At 43.0% G+C, this 18,804-nt stretch overlaps 2 protein-coding genes and 1 long non-coding RNA gene across 4 annotated transcripts in view; 2 read left to right on the plus strand and 1 right to left on the minus strand.

Annotated features, from left to right (window-relative positions):
- LOC310826833 overlaps positions 1-18,804 on the plus strand; it is a 338,675-nt gene that overhangs the window by 231,854 nt on the left and 88,017 nt on the right. The window lies entirely within an intron of this gene.
- The window catches only part of LOC310826808 (cryptic protein-like), a 189,445-nt gene that overhangs the window by 100,314 nt on the left and 70,327 nt on the right, over positions 1-18,804 (minus strand). The window lies entirely within an intron of this gene.
- Positions 1-18,804, plus strand: part of LRRC2 (leucine rich repeat containing 2) — a 79,453-nt gene that overhangs the window by 51,576 nt on the left and 9,073 nt on the right. For both annotated transcript variants that reach the window (XM_083702113.1, XM_083702112.1), the window contains exons 6-7: positions 16,980-17,125; positions 17,829-17,984. In XM_083702113.1, the coding sequence (XP_083558239.1) occupies positions 16,980-17,125; positions 17,829-17,984 (302 nt within the window). The remainder of the gene's footprint in view (positions 1-16,979; positions 17,126-17,828; positions 17,985-18,804) is intronic.

The following is an 18,804-nucleotide window of genomic DNA, read 5'->3' on the forward strand; positions in this document are numbered from 1 at the left end:
ATATTCCCATTGCTTCCACAAAGAGGGAAGGCAGGGTCACATAAACCATCTGCCAAATATTTTCACTTGCCCCTGCAATGTTTGCCAAACGTCTGTCAATCTAAGGAAAGGAGCAGCTGTGTTCTTTTTCTGGGGGAAGGGCGTGGTTTTGGGGTGGGGGAGGGGCTGATATTGGCACAGCCTATAATTCCCAATATTAGCAGGAGGGTGTGAAAATGGAAAGGGCAGGTGGTGAGGTGTCAGTTGTCAGAGGAGATTTGTGGAAGCATTAGCACTGCGTGAGCTTCTATAAATGTTTGGGAGATGCTAGGGCAGGGGTAGGCAACCTAAGGCCCGAGGGCCGGATGTGGCCCATTCGCCTTTTCAATCTGGCCCACGGACGCTCGGGAATCAGCATGTTTTGACATGAGTAGAATGTATCTCTGGGTTATTTGTGGGGCCTGCCTGGTGTTTTTACATGTAGGGCTCTGCTTTCCCTTGGATCACATTAGTGAGGCTTAGAGAGGCGTCTTTGTTTCTGGGCAACCCAGGAACTCCATACGCACTGCCCAGGCTCGCGCCCCCGAGAGGTCACTTAGGTGCTGCTAACACCGGAAATGACTGGCAGAATCCGAGACCTGGGAGAAGAGTCGGTAGAAGAAGATTGGAAGAAATGTAAAGATTATTTACAGAAATATTGTAAAATTAAGGAATGTTAGAAGGATGTTGGAATGAAGTTATGTGGTTTTAGCAGTAATGTTGTATTTAAAGATGGATTGTTAACAGGTGAGAATGTAAAGTTATAATATATTAAGATAAATTATTAAGATAAAAGCAAAAATGGAAAGGATTTGCTGAAATAACTAATTGAACTAGAATACAAAAAAGGGGGGTGCGAGGAGGTCAGGGAAACAAGCAAATGAAAGTCAGGATATGGAAAGTTTGATTTCTTTTTGATTGTTTTTTGTGTTTTGTATTTTTTCCTTCTTTTTTCTTTTCTTTTTTATTCTTGTAAACTTTTTGAAACTTTAATAAATATCATTAAAAAAAAAACTAACAACCTAGGTGCTGCTAACACAGCAGTTTGACTTCAGCCCCACAATAATAACAATACCTTTATTGTCAATGTAAAACCCGTGTACAATGAAATCAACCGAGCCTCCTTCCCCCCACAAAACACTCAATCTCTTTGCACTCTGTGTGCTTGTCGCACAACACACCAACCCCAAAAGTCAGTTGCACTATATTATTTTCCGTTCAGCAGCCAAAAGCCCATGCATAGAAACTGTTCTTTAGCCTGTTGGTACGACTGATTATACTTCTATATCTCCTGCCCAAGGGTAATAATAATATTAATAATAAAAATAAATTTATATTTATATCCCGTCCTCCCTGGCCAGAGCCAGGCTCAGGGCGGCTAACACCAGTAAAATTACAATAAAAAACATAATGGGGGGGGGAGCAATTTAAAATACAGGTTAAAAATACAGTTTAAAATGCAGCCTCATTTTAATAGTAGCCCATAGATCAAAACCATAAGGGGATGGAAACATAAGGGTCAGACTGAGTCCAAACCAAAGGCAAGGCGGAACAGCTCTGTCTTGCAGGTCCTGCGGAAACATGTCAAGTCCTGCAGGGCCCTTGTCTCTTGTGACAGTGCGTTCCACCAAGTGGGGGCCAGTACTGAAAAGGCCCTGGCCCTAGCTGAGACCAATCTAACCACCTTGCGACTTGGGACCTCCAAAGTGTTGTCATTTGTGGACCTTAAGGTCCTCCACGGGGCATACCAGGAGAGGCAGTCACATAGGTACGTGGTTCCTAGGCCGCATAGGGCTTTAGAAGATTAAAGAGGTGCTGACCAGGGTGTGAATCATCCCTGAGACTTTTTCTTGCTCTCCTAAGACATCGATCCCTTGCGATGTCATCTAGCAGGCTATCTAGCAGGCATGTTAGAGTTGAAGTTCCTGACCTGGACCTTGTGCAGAGTAGAAATGAATGCTCTGTACCACGAAAAAAGAGATCCAAAAGGTTTGATGGCAAAACGGTCTAAAACTAGTTACAGAATAAAACATTGCAAAAATACAAAGGAACACATTGCACTTAAACAAGCCGGCAATACAGTCCAGTCTTCTTTAAGTCCTACTACAGTCCATCAACTTTCTTCTCTTTGGTCCCAGAGAGAGATCCTATGCAAGCAACTTGCTTGCTCAGGATAGCTGAGCTGAGCCACAACTGCTGCCGCCTCCAATACCTGCTGAGATTATGGGTTTTCAGGTTTCCCAGGGATGAATCACCACTTAGCATGCACACTGAAATGGAAATACTGCTGTAACACACCCTGGACCATTGTGGCGAAAGAAAAGTAAGAAATGATGATGTTGCTGATGCACTTTAAATAGTTGACAATGTATATTAGGAGCAGAGGGAACCATCTTGAACCAGAAATCCAAATCTTAGGCACGAACAATCTGAGACTCACCAGACCAATAATATATATTACTGGCACAAAAATGGAAGCAAGAAGAATCACCGATGAAAGAAGAATGGCAAACGAAATTAATGGATTATGCAGAATTAGATAAATTAACAGGAAGGATTCAAAACCTGCGGGACCAGAGATTCTTAGAAGACTGGAGTAAATATTTTAATTATTTTAAAAGCAACTGTAATAAACAGATTATGCTAGTAGGATTGCAAGAAGTTCTGTAAGGAGTATTATGTGAAATATTGCAAGGAAGATTATGAAGAGAACTATTAGTTAATGATAATGAAAACTAAGAGAGAAATTAAGAAATGCAGAATAAGTGATAAAGAATGAAAAATTTCCAGAGGTTGTTGATGGAAGTCTAAAATATTGTATAAGATAAGAATTTATGTTAAATGATTGTTGGAAATGATATGTTAAAAAATTAATAAAAATGTATATATATACCCCAGAACGGGTCCCAGAGCAATGCCGAAGCTGTGCGCATCCTATAGGGCGAAAAATGCGATATATATATATAGAAAGAGAGAGAGAGAGAGAGAGAGAGAGAGACTGAGACTCACCAGACCAAACTCCACCTCTCCCTCTGGGTTTGTGCCCTCCAGCATTAAAAACCAATCATGAAGGGATTTTTCTCACATCCTTCTAATGTCCAAGAGTTGGCCAAATTTCAAGGAGCAGTCAGGAGCACATCTCCAAGTGCTAATTTTCAATATCAACAAAGGCAAATGGAAACGAAAAAGATATTTAGAAAACGTTTGCTCAGTGCTTGTGAATATTTATTGGATCGATTAACTCCCTTTCTTTCGGGGCTGTCAAGGAACAGCTCTAGTTATGCATATCTGTGGGGGAAACTGTGCCACCCGCATAAAAGAATTCTATTCCAGTCAGGAATCTGCTTACTTAACAACGAGATTATTTCTTCTTCTTGCCAATAAATGTCAAACTTTGGCTAGAATCTTTCAGAGGGTTTCTTTCAACAACCATACAAGTTATAAAAGTTGGATTGAAAGTTCATCATCACGTGTTATATTCAAAAGGCACAATGCTGCTTTATGGCAAACCGGATCTGCTATTAGCTGAAGGATAAAAAAAAAGTAGCTTTCCCAGTTGTGAATATATGATTCAGTAATGCTACATGTAAGCAATTGCCATTCTGCTACACCAGCATCCATCAAACAGGCAGATAACATCTCCAACGTATCAGTCATTGAAATGTTGCTGCTATAATAGCACATTGCCAAAGATCAGTGTCTTTTAGCTATGCCTTAACATTTACCTCCCATCGTTTCCCTTGACATTTATTTAGCATCTGCCATTGCTATCCTATTCCAGGGTTCCATTTTACTGATATTATCTTTGAAAATGTTCTCAATATTTTCCACCCTGAAGTGAACAATCACTGATTTTTCCCCCTCTGAGGGGAGAAAGCAGCTAACTAGTGTTTTATAGTTTGCAACATAACTGTATCTTTTTTGGGGTAAGGTGTGTGTGTGTGTGGGGGGGGGGGTTATATTTATCAAATATGAATGTTTGCAAATAAAATTATCTCCGTAAGAACGTCTTGCTTTATGTTTCAGAAAGGTTTTCTTTTTTTAATGGCAGTTTATGTCAAACGAACCAATAGCTTACATTGCAGTAGTTCCTACTTACATCAAAATATTGTTCTTCTTCTTGTTGTTTAGCAGTCTGGTTTACAGGGAAAACAATTCTGTATTAGCTGGTTCTGCAGCCTGCAGAAAGGACACTGAAAGAAGCAGCAAATTAAGGGCAGACAAACAAAATTATTGGCAGGCCCTGGCATCTAATACTTCATGGGTGGGCTAAAACCATTCTTGCTTACTTTGTCTGCTACATTTATTTGCATGTTTAGACCTTTAACCTCCCCCTTAAATAAATTCAGACAAGACTCAAATTTTGGTTTGGTTTTTGGCAGAATTTAGGCCACAACTTTATTGATTACAGCAAGTGAGCGGTTGCATAGGCTCTGGTTCGACTAGCTCCCTGCACCATTGCAGGTAGCGCTGACCCAGGGCACCAGCATAGGTCAGCCAAGGGTGAACACCCAGATAGGCGGAAAGCCGGGGTCAGGCTAGTCCACCACCCAGAAGTCCCCCTGGACTCAGGCACGGGCACAACCCCCTCTCAGGGTTGACCAAGCCATTGAGTCCCTGGATTCCTTTAATGGAATACCCTTCACATAGGGATGGCGAGAGTGTTCCCCCATCCCTATCACCTGAACCAGAGCCTATCCGCAACCTTACAAGTTGTGATGATTTGCTACGTGGCCGGTGAAACCCAAATGACACCAGCCAATCAGCCAAGTGGGGAAAATTCCTGCCGTACCCCTGTCCCAATGACAGACAACACACAGCAGCATAGCAAGGTCAAGTGCAAGCCCTAAATATAGGGAGAGGTGGGTGGGTGTTCCGATGCACTGGCCCAAAGAGGAAGCTCAGGGTCACGTGTATGGGCATATATAGGTCCCTCGATCCATTTGGCTAGTGTCCCATTGGCCTGATTAAACCCAGCATCAAGGGACCTACCTATTGGGTGTTGTGGTTTACCAATTATACCCACCTACAACACAGGGTTTGGTTGTCAGGTCACACCGCAACACGTGCCCTCTTTGAGGGAGGACACGATTTATGCATTACTTGAGTATCCATGGTCGATCTGTGTCCTTTAAATTTGCAAAGCAAATATTCATACCCAGGAAGGACCACTTAATAGTTAAGGCACAACAAATCTATGTTAAGTGGTTCTTAGTACACACTTTTACTTAAGAGCATAAGGCGTGCTTTGTTGAATTAGACCAGTGTCCCTTTAATCCAGCATTCTTTGCAAGAAACAGCCTTTGCTACATGAGCCACAGCTGCCTATCTCCTGCTAATCCCTGATTTAAACCTTGTGTCGGCTGTTTATCAGTGGCTTTCCTCGCAGGCTCTGTCTAACAGTGTTGGACACAAGGATAATTCACTCATATAAAAATGTGTCTGTGCCCTACTTGGGGCCAGCTCAGTCATTACAGGCCCAGATGGAATTGGCCAAAAATTGTTACCCTGAGCCAGCACTCCACATAATGGCTTTAAACAGTTCAAAACCACTTTCCACCTTTTTCTACCTAATTGGGAAGATTCACTTTCAGCCAGCACTGCAAAGTCTTGCCAGCTTTTGGTACTGGCATGGAGAATCTCTGTGCAATCAAGTCAAACAATGAGGAAAATGGCTTTCAAATATTTCAGCCTCTGTGTGGAGTGAAGCTTGTTGTTTGCTTGGTTGGGGGGTTGATTCTAGCTATCATTTAGCCTGGAATTGGCTTTTTTTGTTATTTCTGTTTTAATTCTGATTTTATCAAAATATCATTGCCAATCCATTGAAAACATTATTGTCAAAGACAGAGGTCCTCTGGCTGGGTCGGGATGGTATGGGGATGAGGGACCAACTCCCTTCTCTTGCGGGGGCCCAATTAGTGCCATTGCCTTCTGTTAAGAGTTTGGGTGTAATCCTTGACGCTTCCCTTTCCACGGAGGCGCAGGTTACAGCAACAGCCAAGGTGACATTTTTCCACCTTCCCCGCATCAAGCAGTTGGTCCCTTACCTTTCCCGCCCTGACCTGACCACAGTGATCCATGAGACGGTCACCTCCAGGCTTGACTACTGTAATTTGCTCTATGAGGGGCTGCCCTTGAAGCTGTCCCAGAAACTCCAGCGGGTGCAGAATGCTGCAGCGAGGCTCCTCACAGGGTCTCTGCCATGGGAGCATATTCACCCAGTACTTTTCCAGCTGCACTGGCTCCCGGTGGAGTACAGGGTCAGATTTAAGGTGCCGCTTTTGACCTTTAAAGCCCTTCACAGCCGAGGACCCTCGTATCTACAGGACCGCCTCTCCTGGTATGCCCCATGGAGGACTTTAAGGTCCATATATAGCAACACCCTAGAGGTCCCGGGCCCTAAGGAAGTTAGATTAGCCTCAACCAGAGCCAGGGCCTTCTCAACTGGCTCTGGCCAGGTGGAACGCTCTGCATCATGAGACCAGGGCCCTGCAGGATCTGATTTCTTTCCTCAGGGCCTGTAAGACAGAGTTGTTCCACCTGGCCTTTGGCTTAGAATCAGTTTGATTCCCTCCCCCTCTTCCTTTTCCTTTCTCCTCCTATGATGAGGCTGTATTCTAATGTTTTAATGTTGTATCTTAATCTCTTAAATTGTATTTTAATCAACTTGTTTTTATTATTGGTTGTTAGCCTCCCTGAGCCCGGTCTTGGCTGGGGAGGGTGGGGTATAAATAATAAAAAAAATATTATTCTTATTAATTAGTCAATTCTTGCTCTGCACAATCAGGCCGCTTTATTTATACTGCTGCTTTATTCAACTTCCCCCACATTTTTTTTATATAAATATGAAATAGCAATATTTCACACACAAAAAAATATTGAGAGAAAATTAGCAATTAATCTTCTCTACGCAGAAAACAGGAAACGAGCTGATTCATCATTAACACCATGCCATACCATGTTGATCAGGATGCAATTAGAACCAGAAACTGCAAGGAAACTGCTTAAACAGTAGACCCGCAATGTACTCTGGGGCACAGGTGAATTTAGGGGGACATGACTGGTTTGGTTACACTGGGTGCAGAGCCTCAGGGACATCACAACTATTATTTAGAATAAATTAGGCGGTGGGGGGGGGCAAATTCTGGCATTGCACAGGGCACTGCTGAAATTTGAGACCTTTGTACCCTCCACTGGTGGGGGCTACATTTGCATAAAGCCAAAATCACGTCTAGTTAAAACCCATTGGGTTTAAGGGCAGGTGGGATTGCAGAAGTCATTTCCCCTGGAACCCCAACCCCTTTCTGCCCCTTAATTTTTATATTTTTGCCACATACGTAAATATGAATGTGCACAAGCTAAATGCGCGTAAGTTGTGGTCTTCCTGTAATTTATATTGCTGGGGGACTTTTGTGGAGCTTTAGCATCAGTCGTGACAGGGTGGGCAGGTCTAGGATCTGGGGAGCCTTCTCATCCCACAAAACATTGCTAAAAGGAAGGACCATATTGTTACATAGCTCCCATGAAAATCCTCCCCCAAGTTCTATGGTTTAAATACAACAGATAACAGGGTCACTTATTGTTATGTACTAAGCTTGGATCCTAGAACGTTAGGCAAGTAGGATCCTAGAATGCAACAACTGATTGGCTTTCAGGAAAAGACCAATCATGCTCCAGGAGGAAGTTAATCAGCCTATTAGGCTGGTAGGATTGTAGAATGCAACAACTGATTGGCCTGCGGGAAAAGACCAATCAGGCTCCAGGAGGGAAGCAGAATCAGCCAATCAGACAGGACTCATTGTGTAAATAATATATATAAAAGCCTGAGGTTTGGGGGGCAATTCAATCACTGTTTTACAAGCTGATCTTGGATCATGGTTTGGCTGGCCCTGTGCAGGTTTCAGCTTGTTGGAATATGGCACATGAGTTGAATTTAATTGACTATATAGCTTTGTTTCAGAGAGGTAGCCAAGAACTAAAATGATCACAGACCTCTGCATTCTGACATGCTACGAAATGGGCAGTTCACACTAAAACTACAAGCAGGTGACCTTATCAGCGGATCTTTTTCAATGACAAAAAATAAATAAAGCAGAACTGAAAACACACCCATTAATCAAACAACTCTTTCCGTTCAGGGACGTGGCGTCCTTTTCTCTCAGCCAAAACTTTCATTGCCAGAGAGTTGGGAAGCAAAGGAACGGGGGTCTTCTGGAATGTTGCACAGGCTATATTTTAAAGCAGAATGATTAAGATAAGCAGAAATATAGGTCGTTTGTCAAATAAAGATGACAATTTTGATTAAAAATGAGGACAGCAGTAATGGCGGCTGGGTAGTTTGACTGTCAAATGTGGTATAAAATGAAGCTAGCACAAAGCTTGCATTATAACTGATTCAGAGTTGGATAACAAAGTGCTTAAAAGGGAGGAAATATAGAGGTGGCAAAATAAACTGCCGAGGTAAAACTGATAAGCTTGGTGCACTTGTTTAAAAATAAAATGTTACCGAAGGTGCAAAAACCCATCATTCTTCTAAGGGAAATAAAATGTACATGACTTCCTTTATTAAATATACTATTCAGCTGCCATAATTTCCTCTGTGTCCCATACCTCAGGGAATTGTTGTTAGCATTTCATGGAGGGGGGGAAATGAAATAAAAACTCGGCTTGGCTTCCATGCCTTATAGAAGCCAGACACAGTTTGTTAAATATAGCCCTACATGAAAGAGCCCAGAGGAGCTGTTCTTTACACAGTATAATCAGAACCCCATATAAATTCTGAGGCACAACTAACCCAAGTTTCTCTTCTCCTGCGTTAGTCCATTTCTTCATATTTCTTTGTCACATTCCATTTCCAAGGGATTATGAAGTAGAAGGGAGGCACTCTGTGTGATATAAAACTAAGAAAATTGGGAAAACCAAACAGCCCACAGTCAGTGTGTATATATGCATCCCCCCAAGTCAGACCATTGGTCCATCTATATCAGTATTATCAATGTTGTTGTTGTTGCTTAGTCGTTTAGTCATGTCCGACTCTTCGTGACCCCATGGACCAGAGCACACCAGGCACTCCTGTCTTCCACTGCCTCCCGCAGTTTGGTCAAACTCATGTTGGTAGCTTCAATAACACTGTCCAAACCATCTCATCCTCTGTCGTCCCCTTCTCCTTGTGCCCTCAATCTTTCCCAACATCAGGGTCTTTTCCAGGGAGTCTTCTCTTCTCATGAGGTGGCCAAAGTCTTGGAGCCTCAGCTTCAGGATCTGTCCTTCCAGTGAGCACACAGGGCTGATTTCCTTAAGAATGGAGAGGTTTGATCTTCTTGCAGTCCATGGGACTCTCAAGAGTCTCCTTCAGCACCATAATTATCAATTATTATCAATAGTATTATCAATACATAGTGTCAAATACTCCAGGATTTCAGATGGGGGGCACATTACCTGCCTTCCCTGAAGATGCCAGGGTATTGAACCATGGGCCTTCTGTACATCACTCAAGAGTTATATAACTAAAAACATAAGACTAAAGACTTTATTCGAGTTAGTCTTCCGTGTGTTCAGTCGGGTACATTAACATATGGGAACTAGTTTTTAAGTGCTGTCCATGAAGAAAGAATGGGCCATGATAAAGAGACTTAGTGGTTTTTATTGGTAGGTGATGTTGCTATGTTGTATTATATTATCTATGTTTATCGATTTATTTCTTGGAGTTAAGAATAAGACTGAGATAAACTGTGTTTGCTGAGCCCGTATTTTATACAGTCTGTATATGATGCTTGTTAGTTAATGTGTGGTGTGTTATGCCTAATAAAGGATTTTGAATTGAATTATAATTATATGGGAACTAGACAAAGATGGTACTAGAAAGAAGTAAATAGCTCCCCCCCCCCAGTACAGAACTTATCATACAAACTGGATAACCTGTGTTGGTCCCCAAAATCTCATCTGCAATGTTGTTTCCAGGTTTGGGAGTCCCTCGGGCAACATGCCCTAAGTGCACCTCTCCCTTTGGGTCCAATCCACACAACTGTTGAGAATTCCATTCCACCATAAGGAACAGGCGCGTGGAATTGTTGCATGTCACATGTCTGTTTAGACTGTTTACACTCCAGCACAGTATGCTGGGAACTTCCTTTTGTGTATAGCTTTTGCTTTTGCGGTTCTCTCCGATACGACACGAGAGAGAGACGACATGTTTCTTTGTTCTGATTTATGTTTAATAAATCTGTAGCTGTAGCATGACTTATGCCTCACGCCTACTTCTGTGTGCGCAGTACACTCTGCTAATTGCGTGCCCTGACTTTTGAAATTCGGGTCGCTGATTTAAGTCGGAGCACGGGCCAATGGATGGAGACGTCCGAGCTGGGCTTGCTAGCTGGCCTCCCGGCCCCTCTGCATGTCGACAACAACCACTTGGAGATGCCAAGGAAGGATTCTAGTTTGTCACTGCTGGTATGCTTGGAGGGGACAGGTGAACTTGCAACAGCAAAGATGTTGAGGAGCAGGGGAGGAGGCTCTGGAGACTGGCTTGGACCCAGAGAGGGTGTACGCAATGAATCCTGGCCTTGCTCATATGTCCTATGAGTAAAAAGTTAGGGGGTGACATCTGACTCCAAGTAAGTTAGCAAAAATGTATAAGACAGGTACAAATATCTATTGGAAATGTAAAGAAAAGGAAGTCACCTTTTATCATGTGTGGTGGTCTTGAAAGGTAATAAAAGCATTCTGGGAAATGATATATCATAAGATGAAAAGAAATGTTTAACTTAACTTTTGCAAAAAAACAACAACAAAAACACCAGAGGCTTTTTTTATTAGGAATTATAGGTGCAGATATTCCAAGGGAGCAGAAAAGACTTTTTATGTATGTGACGACAGCCGCCTGGATGTTATTAGCCCAGAGATGGAAAGAAGATAAAGTCCCTACCAGAGAAGAATGGCAAATTAAATTGTTGGACTATGCTAAAATGGCGAAACTGACCAGAAAGCTCAGGGACCCAGAAGACCAAAACTTTAACAAAGAATGGGGGGAAATGATAATTTACCTTAGAGACCACCATAAGCAGGATTGCAATAACACTTGTAACGTAGCAAGTACTATGGAGATAATGGAATTATATATGGATAAGTATGGATAACTGAAAAAGATGCAGTAGAGAAGGTTAATAATAGGACCCATGGAGGGGAAGATGAGAAGTCTAGAGATTCAAAGGAACCTTTAAATGTGGATGTATATGGTTGTTTTGTTATAATTCTATACTTGTAAAATCAAATAAAAATTATTACTCTTTAAAAAAAATTAGGGTGTGGCAAAAGTCCAGCATCATCTAAAGCCATTGAAATGCTTTGGTGACAAAGGAAGCTCAGAGGGAGGGGAAACGCAATATAAGAATACTACTGGTTTTGGAACAAAGTATGCCCCACTTTGGGCAAATGATTCCTGCAATGCAAGAGGTTGGACTAGAAGAGCCTTGTGGTCCCATCCAACTCTCCAATTCTGTGCCATTCCAACAATCTTCCCCTTCTTCTCATACCTATTTGTATTTCATTTCCCAGCACTAACTGACAAGCTATTGTAGTGCATTCCATGTTGCTAATCTAGAAAGCCTCAGACTTAAGGTGAAGTTGCTTACAGAAATGCTGTCTTTGGCACCCAGATAATTGCATGCTATGCAATAAAGATCACTTAAAAAGGGTAGAAGAGCAGCATCGAAATAAATTGTGAAGCAAGAAAAGATTTTGAATACCAGAGAGAAAGAAAGAGGAAAAAGCACCCATACAGTGGACGCTTGAGTTGTGAATGTGATCCGTGCGGGATGAACGTTTGCAACCCGCAGCATTCGCAACTCGCAGTGCCGTGTCTGCGCATGCACGGGTCACAATTTAGCGCTTATGCGCAAAGTGCAATTTAGCGCTTCTGCGCATGCACAAAGCACCGAAACCCGGAAGTAACCCGTTCCGGTACTTCCGGGTTCGGCGTGGTGCACAAACCGAAAATGCACAACCTGAAGCGTCTGTAAACTGAGGTATGACTGCACTTACAGATCCCCTTTGTTGCGGTGGCACTGTGTTCCAGTGATTCTGCTCCCACCTCTGGGACTATTCCAGAAAACAGCTATTGTGGGAGAGGGACACTAGCATCAGGCTAGCACCACCAGGCAGTGGCGTAGCGTGGGTTGTCAAAACCCGGGGCAAGGCAAGTAATTTGCGCCCCCTAACCCGTGGATTTGCGCCCCCTAACCCGTGGATTTGCCCTAACCCCAGATGTTGCGCCCGGTGCGGCCGGCCCCCCCTGCACCCCCCACGCTACGCCACTGCCACCAGGGTTTCAATTTCAAATCCATAAATCTCAGCCATAAAGCTTACAGGGTGACAAAGCTTATTACTCTCTTCCAGGCTAACCTGCCTCAAGGGGTTGTGATGACAAAAAAGGGGGAGGAGGCCCCTGAGTAATCATTCAGACCAATCAGTCAATTATCCATTATATTTCCCATGTACACCCTGTCTATTTAGTGAGTGTCTTATTAGTGGTGAAATATTATTCACATCGTTACACCTTCATATTCACATTACATAATTTTTTTGCTGTCTAGCAGTTGGCCTGGGATGCCGAAATACTTGGCAGCTTCTGAAGGACACCATGACTGACCAGGTCTTTTTGAGATAGGAAAACAGGGATCTTCTTACAGGGGAGGAGGTGACAACTGGTCCACTGACATCTGCTTGACCTTTATATACCTTTGCTGCTGATAAAGTCCTTTTCTGCCGTTTGGCATTCAACTTGAATTATCTCTGTGGCCATCTTGCTACCAGAAGTCTCTTACTGCTTGCTTGCTTTTCCAGTTCGATATTCAGAGTTCATGACACAGCTTCACACACCCAGCAATTATGGGTGATTTTATTCCTTTTCTTGTTAAAATCAATGCCGTACCTACCGTGGGTAATTTGGACCTGTTGCTCACAAAGACAAGAGTTAATGCAGGATAATCAAAATGGCATAAGCAAGCTCTTCATTCTCAGTCTTACCCCAGTATTTTCAAGGGTTGATTTATATACCATCATCTTTGGTTGTTTTCTTTCTGTGTAAGAACTGCTCCCAGTGATCTGAATGCATGGAGCGAGTGGCATGTGATCCACTGGCACACAGGGACACTTTGAAATATTGCTATGGTTCCAGAAATGGTTGCAAATGTTACTTGTGTGTTATTGAGCACTTTCTGCATGGAACCTGTGGTCTCCAGTTCCCATCACCTTCAACCAATATGCCCAATGGCCAGAGATGATGGGAACTGCTAAACTCCAACAACACTTGAAAGAAGAGTTTGCATTTGATATCCCGCTTTATCACTACCCTAAGGAGTCTCAAAGTGGCTAACATTCTCCTTTCCCTTCCTCCCCCCACAACAAACACTCTGTGAGGTGAGTGAGGCTGAGAGACTTCAGAGAAGTGTGACTAGCCCAAGGTCACCCAGCAGCTGTATGTGGAGCAGCGGGGAAGCGAACCTGGTTCACCAGATTACGAATCTACTGCTCTTAACCATTACACCACACTGGCCACAGGTTCCCATCCATGGTGCATACTGTAATGGTTTGGTCTCTCCCACTGAAGTAAGACAACTCCGGCAGCAATTAACTCCGGTTTATTGCTCAAAACACAGAAATCACTCTGAAGCTCAGTCACTCAGCGTCTGCTTCTAAATTAGCTGTTGCCGAGTCTGAGTCTGAGTTCCGCTCCTTCCTCTTCCCACTTACACTTCCTTTCCTGTTCATGCCTCTCATTAATTCTTGCAAGCCTATGCATCTTGGGATAGGCTATTTCTGGTGGCCCTCCCTCTGAGTCCGAGCTTAAACTGTCAGTCTGTGTCTTCTCCCTGGAACTCCCCCCTTCCTTCTCCTTGTTCTCAGAGCTCAGGCTTCTACTGCAACTTGGCTGCTCCTCCCTCGTTCTGCATTCCTGCCTAATTACCTACTCCTGTCTCTCCAAGCTCTGCCCCTCTGTCAGCAATGGGACGCAGCTAACATGTACCATGTGATATAAGTTTGATGACCAGCTTTGAGGACAGGGGTCACCATTTAACTTGGTTCACAAGGTGGTAAAGTCCAGAAGTTCCTGAGGTGCTGAAACCAACAGCTCTGAGGAAGTTGAACAATCTTCAAATAGCAGTATATAGCATATCTTAGCCTTAAATTAGGCTTGTTTTCTTTTCTTAGTTAAGGAAACATATGTCAAAAAAATAGCAATAGGCATAGAGAATAACACTATGTTGGCATTCAGCTTGGTTTGCTTGCCTGAGGTGCCTGGGAAGAGGAAAGAGGGCCTTCTCGGTAGTGGCACCCGCCCTGTGGAATGCCCTCCCACCAGATGTCAAAGAGAAAAACAACTACCAGACTTTTAGAAGACATCTGAAGGCAGCCCTGTTTAGAGAAGCTTTTAATGTTTGACCGACTATTGTATTTTAATATTTTGTTAGAAGCCGCCCAGAGTGGCTGGGGAAACCCAGCCAGGTGGGCAAGGTATAAATATATTATTATTATTATTATTATTATTATTATTATTATTATTATTACTCAGTTTGTACATCCCACACTTTCCATTCAGGTTAAAATGATACCTTGCTGGTCTCTCACCCACAGCCCTTCAAAATCATATCAGTGCTCATGAGAGTTAGTGACTGAGAGAAAAAATTATACAGTTGTACCTTGGTTTTCAAACGGCTTCATTCTCGAACGTTTTGGCTTCCAAACGCCACAAACCTGGAAGTGAGTGTTCTGGTTTGCAAACTATTTTTGGAAGCCGAACGTCTGACTTCTGTGGCTTCGGATTGGCTGCAGGAGCTTCCTGCAGCCAGTCTGAAGCCACACTTTGGTTTCCTAACATTTTGGAAGTCAAATGGAGTTCTGGAATGGATTCCGTTTGACCTCCCTGCCCCTCCCTGGCTATGCCCATGGTGGAAGGATCACCCTACTGCCAATCATCTTGTGAACCACCCCAAGATCTTTTGATAAAGGACGGTATATAAATCTAATAAATAAAATAATAATGACATGAAGTCACCCACATGGTTTGAAATCAAACTGGTGATCAACTGATGGGTGGCTTGCAAAGCCCAGTGCCCTTTCAGGAGCTGCCATGATTATCTGCGCTTGCAAGGGCACAGTGCAAATTTATATGCACACATTCAAATTTAGAAACAATTACTGTAATTTAAAAAGAAATGCAGTGCTCTCAAACTCCAGCAAATCTGCTTTTAAATAGTACCCTGATTCCTGTAGGTGAGCAAGGCTGACCTCTGCAATCTAATTATTTAGCAGTATTATCTGGTGACCTGGGAGGGTAAGAAGACATCCCAGGGTGCACAACTTGGGCTGGAAGAAGCACATTACTGCTTAAAGGAAGCTCTGATTTCAGCACCACCTATGCTTGGAAAGGATGCAGGTGGCACTGGGGTCTAAACCACAGAGCCTAGGGCTTGCTGATCAGAAGTTCGGCGGTTCGAATCCCCATGATGGGGTGAGCTTCCATTACTCAGTCCCAGCTCCTGCCAACCTAGCAGTTCGAAAGCACACCAAAAAGTGCAAGTAGATAAATAGGTACCGCTCCGGCGGGAAGGTAAACAGCGTTTCTGTGGGCTGCTCTGGCTCACCAGAAGCGGCTTAGTCATGCTGGCCACATGACCCGGAAGCTGTCTGTGGACAAACGCCGGCTCCCTCGGCCTATAGAGCGAGATGAGCGTGCAACCCCAGAGTCGTCCGCGACTGGACCCAACGGTCAGGGGTACCTTTACCTTTATCTATGCTTGGAAAACAGGCTAAAATTTAGCAAGAATTGCTACTGGCAACTTCTGTTTATCTCAAAGGTCTTCTTTGGATTAAATATATTGGAGTCATACAGGTATTATGCAAGGTCGAATAAAGCAATGTCACACAACATTGCTATAATGTTTCTTCCACAAGGGCTCGTGGATTGTACCCCATAAGCAAAAGAAGATGTTGTTTAAATTCTTTCCCATATTTCCCCTGCTTGTTTACTTTTATTGTGCCTTTTCTAGGAAACAGGATTAATTTGATTTCTTGGCTTTCAGGTGTCTTTTGCTCTCCAGGAAAACTGTTAGATTAAAGCAAAGCATCATCCTTTGCCAGTCTCCTAAAGAACCGGGGACATTAAAATTCTGATCCTTAATCCATTTCTTGAAAGCAAGCCTAACTGATTTTAATATAATGTGTGTGTGATCTAGGCAAAGTTAGGCTCTTTTATGTCCCACTGATTTCCATGAAAGAGAAAGCAAAGCACATTTAATTAATATATGCAAGTGAGCAATTATCATTTTTTACCCTCTGGGGCATGTGAAGCTTAAATGTGCGTGCCTGTATCTGAGTCTTCCTAATTGTACTTTCAAATATTTGCAGTGGAAGCCCAACCCAGATTACTAGCTGTGGTGGCAGCCTTGTATGAAGCATCTCTCCTCTAGCTGCTGCCATTGATTGGAGAAGATTGGAAGATCCCAGAAAAAAGGAAGGAGGTTTCTCATCTTCTTCAATGTTCCCCGAGTGTTCAACATCTAGTGAATGTGTGCAGAACTGTAGACCGAGGCTACAATCTTTCCCCACCAACTGGGGAGTGAATTCCATTGAAAATGGGTCTTACTAATGAGTAGTAATTATAGGATTGCAGCCTTAGAGCAGTAGCCTGAGCAATATTTTAAGTTTCTAGCATTGCTTGAAAGTCAGGAAGAATGCCTAGGGTGGTATTACTCACAGAACACCTATTGGAATTAGTGGATCTAACTTTTTCATGTTCATTCATTTCAGTGGGTCTGATTAAAGCTTAGTTTTATAACACCAAAACAATTTTAATTCTTAGATACCTCTTTGTGCTTACTTGGGGGAGATGAAAACTCCAAGCTCCCTAATTAAATGCATTCTTTCCTCGCTGAATTCTTCATAATTGTTAGTTTGTTTTACAGCTAAGTAACTTGAAAAAAGTGACCTTTGTCGATGTGTCAGCAAACAGTTTCCCCTCAATTCCAATATGTGTGCTTCGGATGTCGAGTTTGCAGTGGTTGGATATGAGCAGCAACAACCTCAAAGATCTCCCACAAGACATAGACAGGTAGTCCTTTATATTGCCTTTGAAATTAAGTTTGGTTGTAACAAACGAAGCATTGATTGACTATACTGTCTAAATTTGGAGGTGGCATGGAATGGAAGGTTGTCTAACTCAGTGTTGACTGGTACCCATTAGCAAAAGGGAGGTAGACCACCAGTAAGAAGAGAAGAAGAGGAGTTTGGACTTGATATTCCGCCTTTCACTCCCCTTAAGGAGTCTCAAAGTGGCTCACAATCTCCTCTCCCTTCCTCCCCCACAACAAACACTCTGTGAGGTGAGTGGGGCTGAGAGATTTCAAGAAGTGTGACTAGCCCAAGGTCACCCAGCAGCTGCACGTGGAGGAGTGGGGAAGCGAACTCGGTTCACCAGATTACGAGTCCACCGCTCTTAACCACTACACCACACTGGCTCTGAAAGAAAATTTCAGTGACATTCTCATGGATGGAGGGCAGGAATTTTGCTACAACTGCCTTAGTCTTTGGCAGGTGTTTTCTGAGTGCCTTTACTTTCATTCTGCAAATCATCTTCCCAGTGGTCTGCATTTTCAGCTCTCCTGAGTGCATGCATTTCCTGAAAACCTTATCATTTCCTCATGGCCTGGCAAATACAGATTATCATATCAATAGGACGTTTGCTAGTATATAAGCAAACATATCAGCTATGGTATTAATGCATTTAACTATGGAACTCTTTTTGATCTCCCAAGGCTGGAAGAATTACAAACTCTTCTCCTGCAAAAAAACGAGCTTACTTATCTTCCACAAGCTTTGGTCAACATGTCGAAGCTCACTTTACTGGCAGTGAGTGGCGATAAGTTGGTTAAGATGCCCACAGCTATATGTGAGTCAACCACAGGTTTAAAGTAAGTAATCAATAACAACTTCAAAAAATGTTCTTCCTTTTCTCTTTCCTGGATCTATTCCCCTAGATTCTACAATGAATGGAATCTAATCCTGCATTTTCTTCACATAATCTAACTCCCAACACACACACACACACACACACACACACACACACACACAATATTACGTCCAGGTTACAAGGTGTCACAAACAGGTAGCAGAAGAAGCATCTTGACAGATATGCTTGTAAAACAAGGGGTGAGGGGATAAGGAAAACTCTTTTAGGTACCCAAGAAACTATGTTCATGGCTTGCTGTTGGGGAATAGGAGCAATGAAGGTCACACCCACACTAAGCAATTTCCCCAACAATCCTGGCAACTGTAGTTTGCTAAAGGTGCTGGGAATTGTAGCATGGCAAGGATGGGGAATATGGTGAGTACCGGCACCTATTTTTCTAGGAAAAAAGCACTGATCACAACCAGATTTACAGATAAGATAAAGCCTCCTTTAGCCCAATTAATTCCATAATAATCCTGCCATGTTAAACAAATTCAGGACAACCAACACAAACAGTGTGTGGGTGCAACCAGTATTGTGTGATCTGCACAATTAGAACATATCTAAGTTCCTGTGGTAAGCATAAGATTGTCAGGGTTGGTCATGTGCTATGCCATGCTGCCTGTGGCAGCCGTTTTGCATTATGCCACCCCAGCAGCTATTTTGTGATGAGTACCTTCAGTACACTCTCAAAATTCAAAATCTGCTCTCTCCTTCTAAAAGGTTGCTGACCCCTGGTTTAAGGCCTTTGCTCTCAGAACCAGTAATTCTGATCATGGTCT

Source organism: Podarcis gaigeae (assembly GCF_964106915.1).
Source record: "Podarcis gaigeae genome assembly, chromosome: 11".
NCBI lineage: Eukaryota > Metazoa > Chordata > Lepidosauria > Squamata > Lacertidae > Podarcis > Podarcis gaigeae.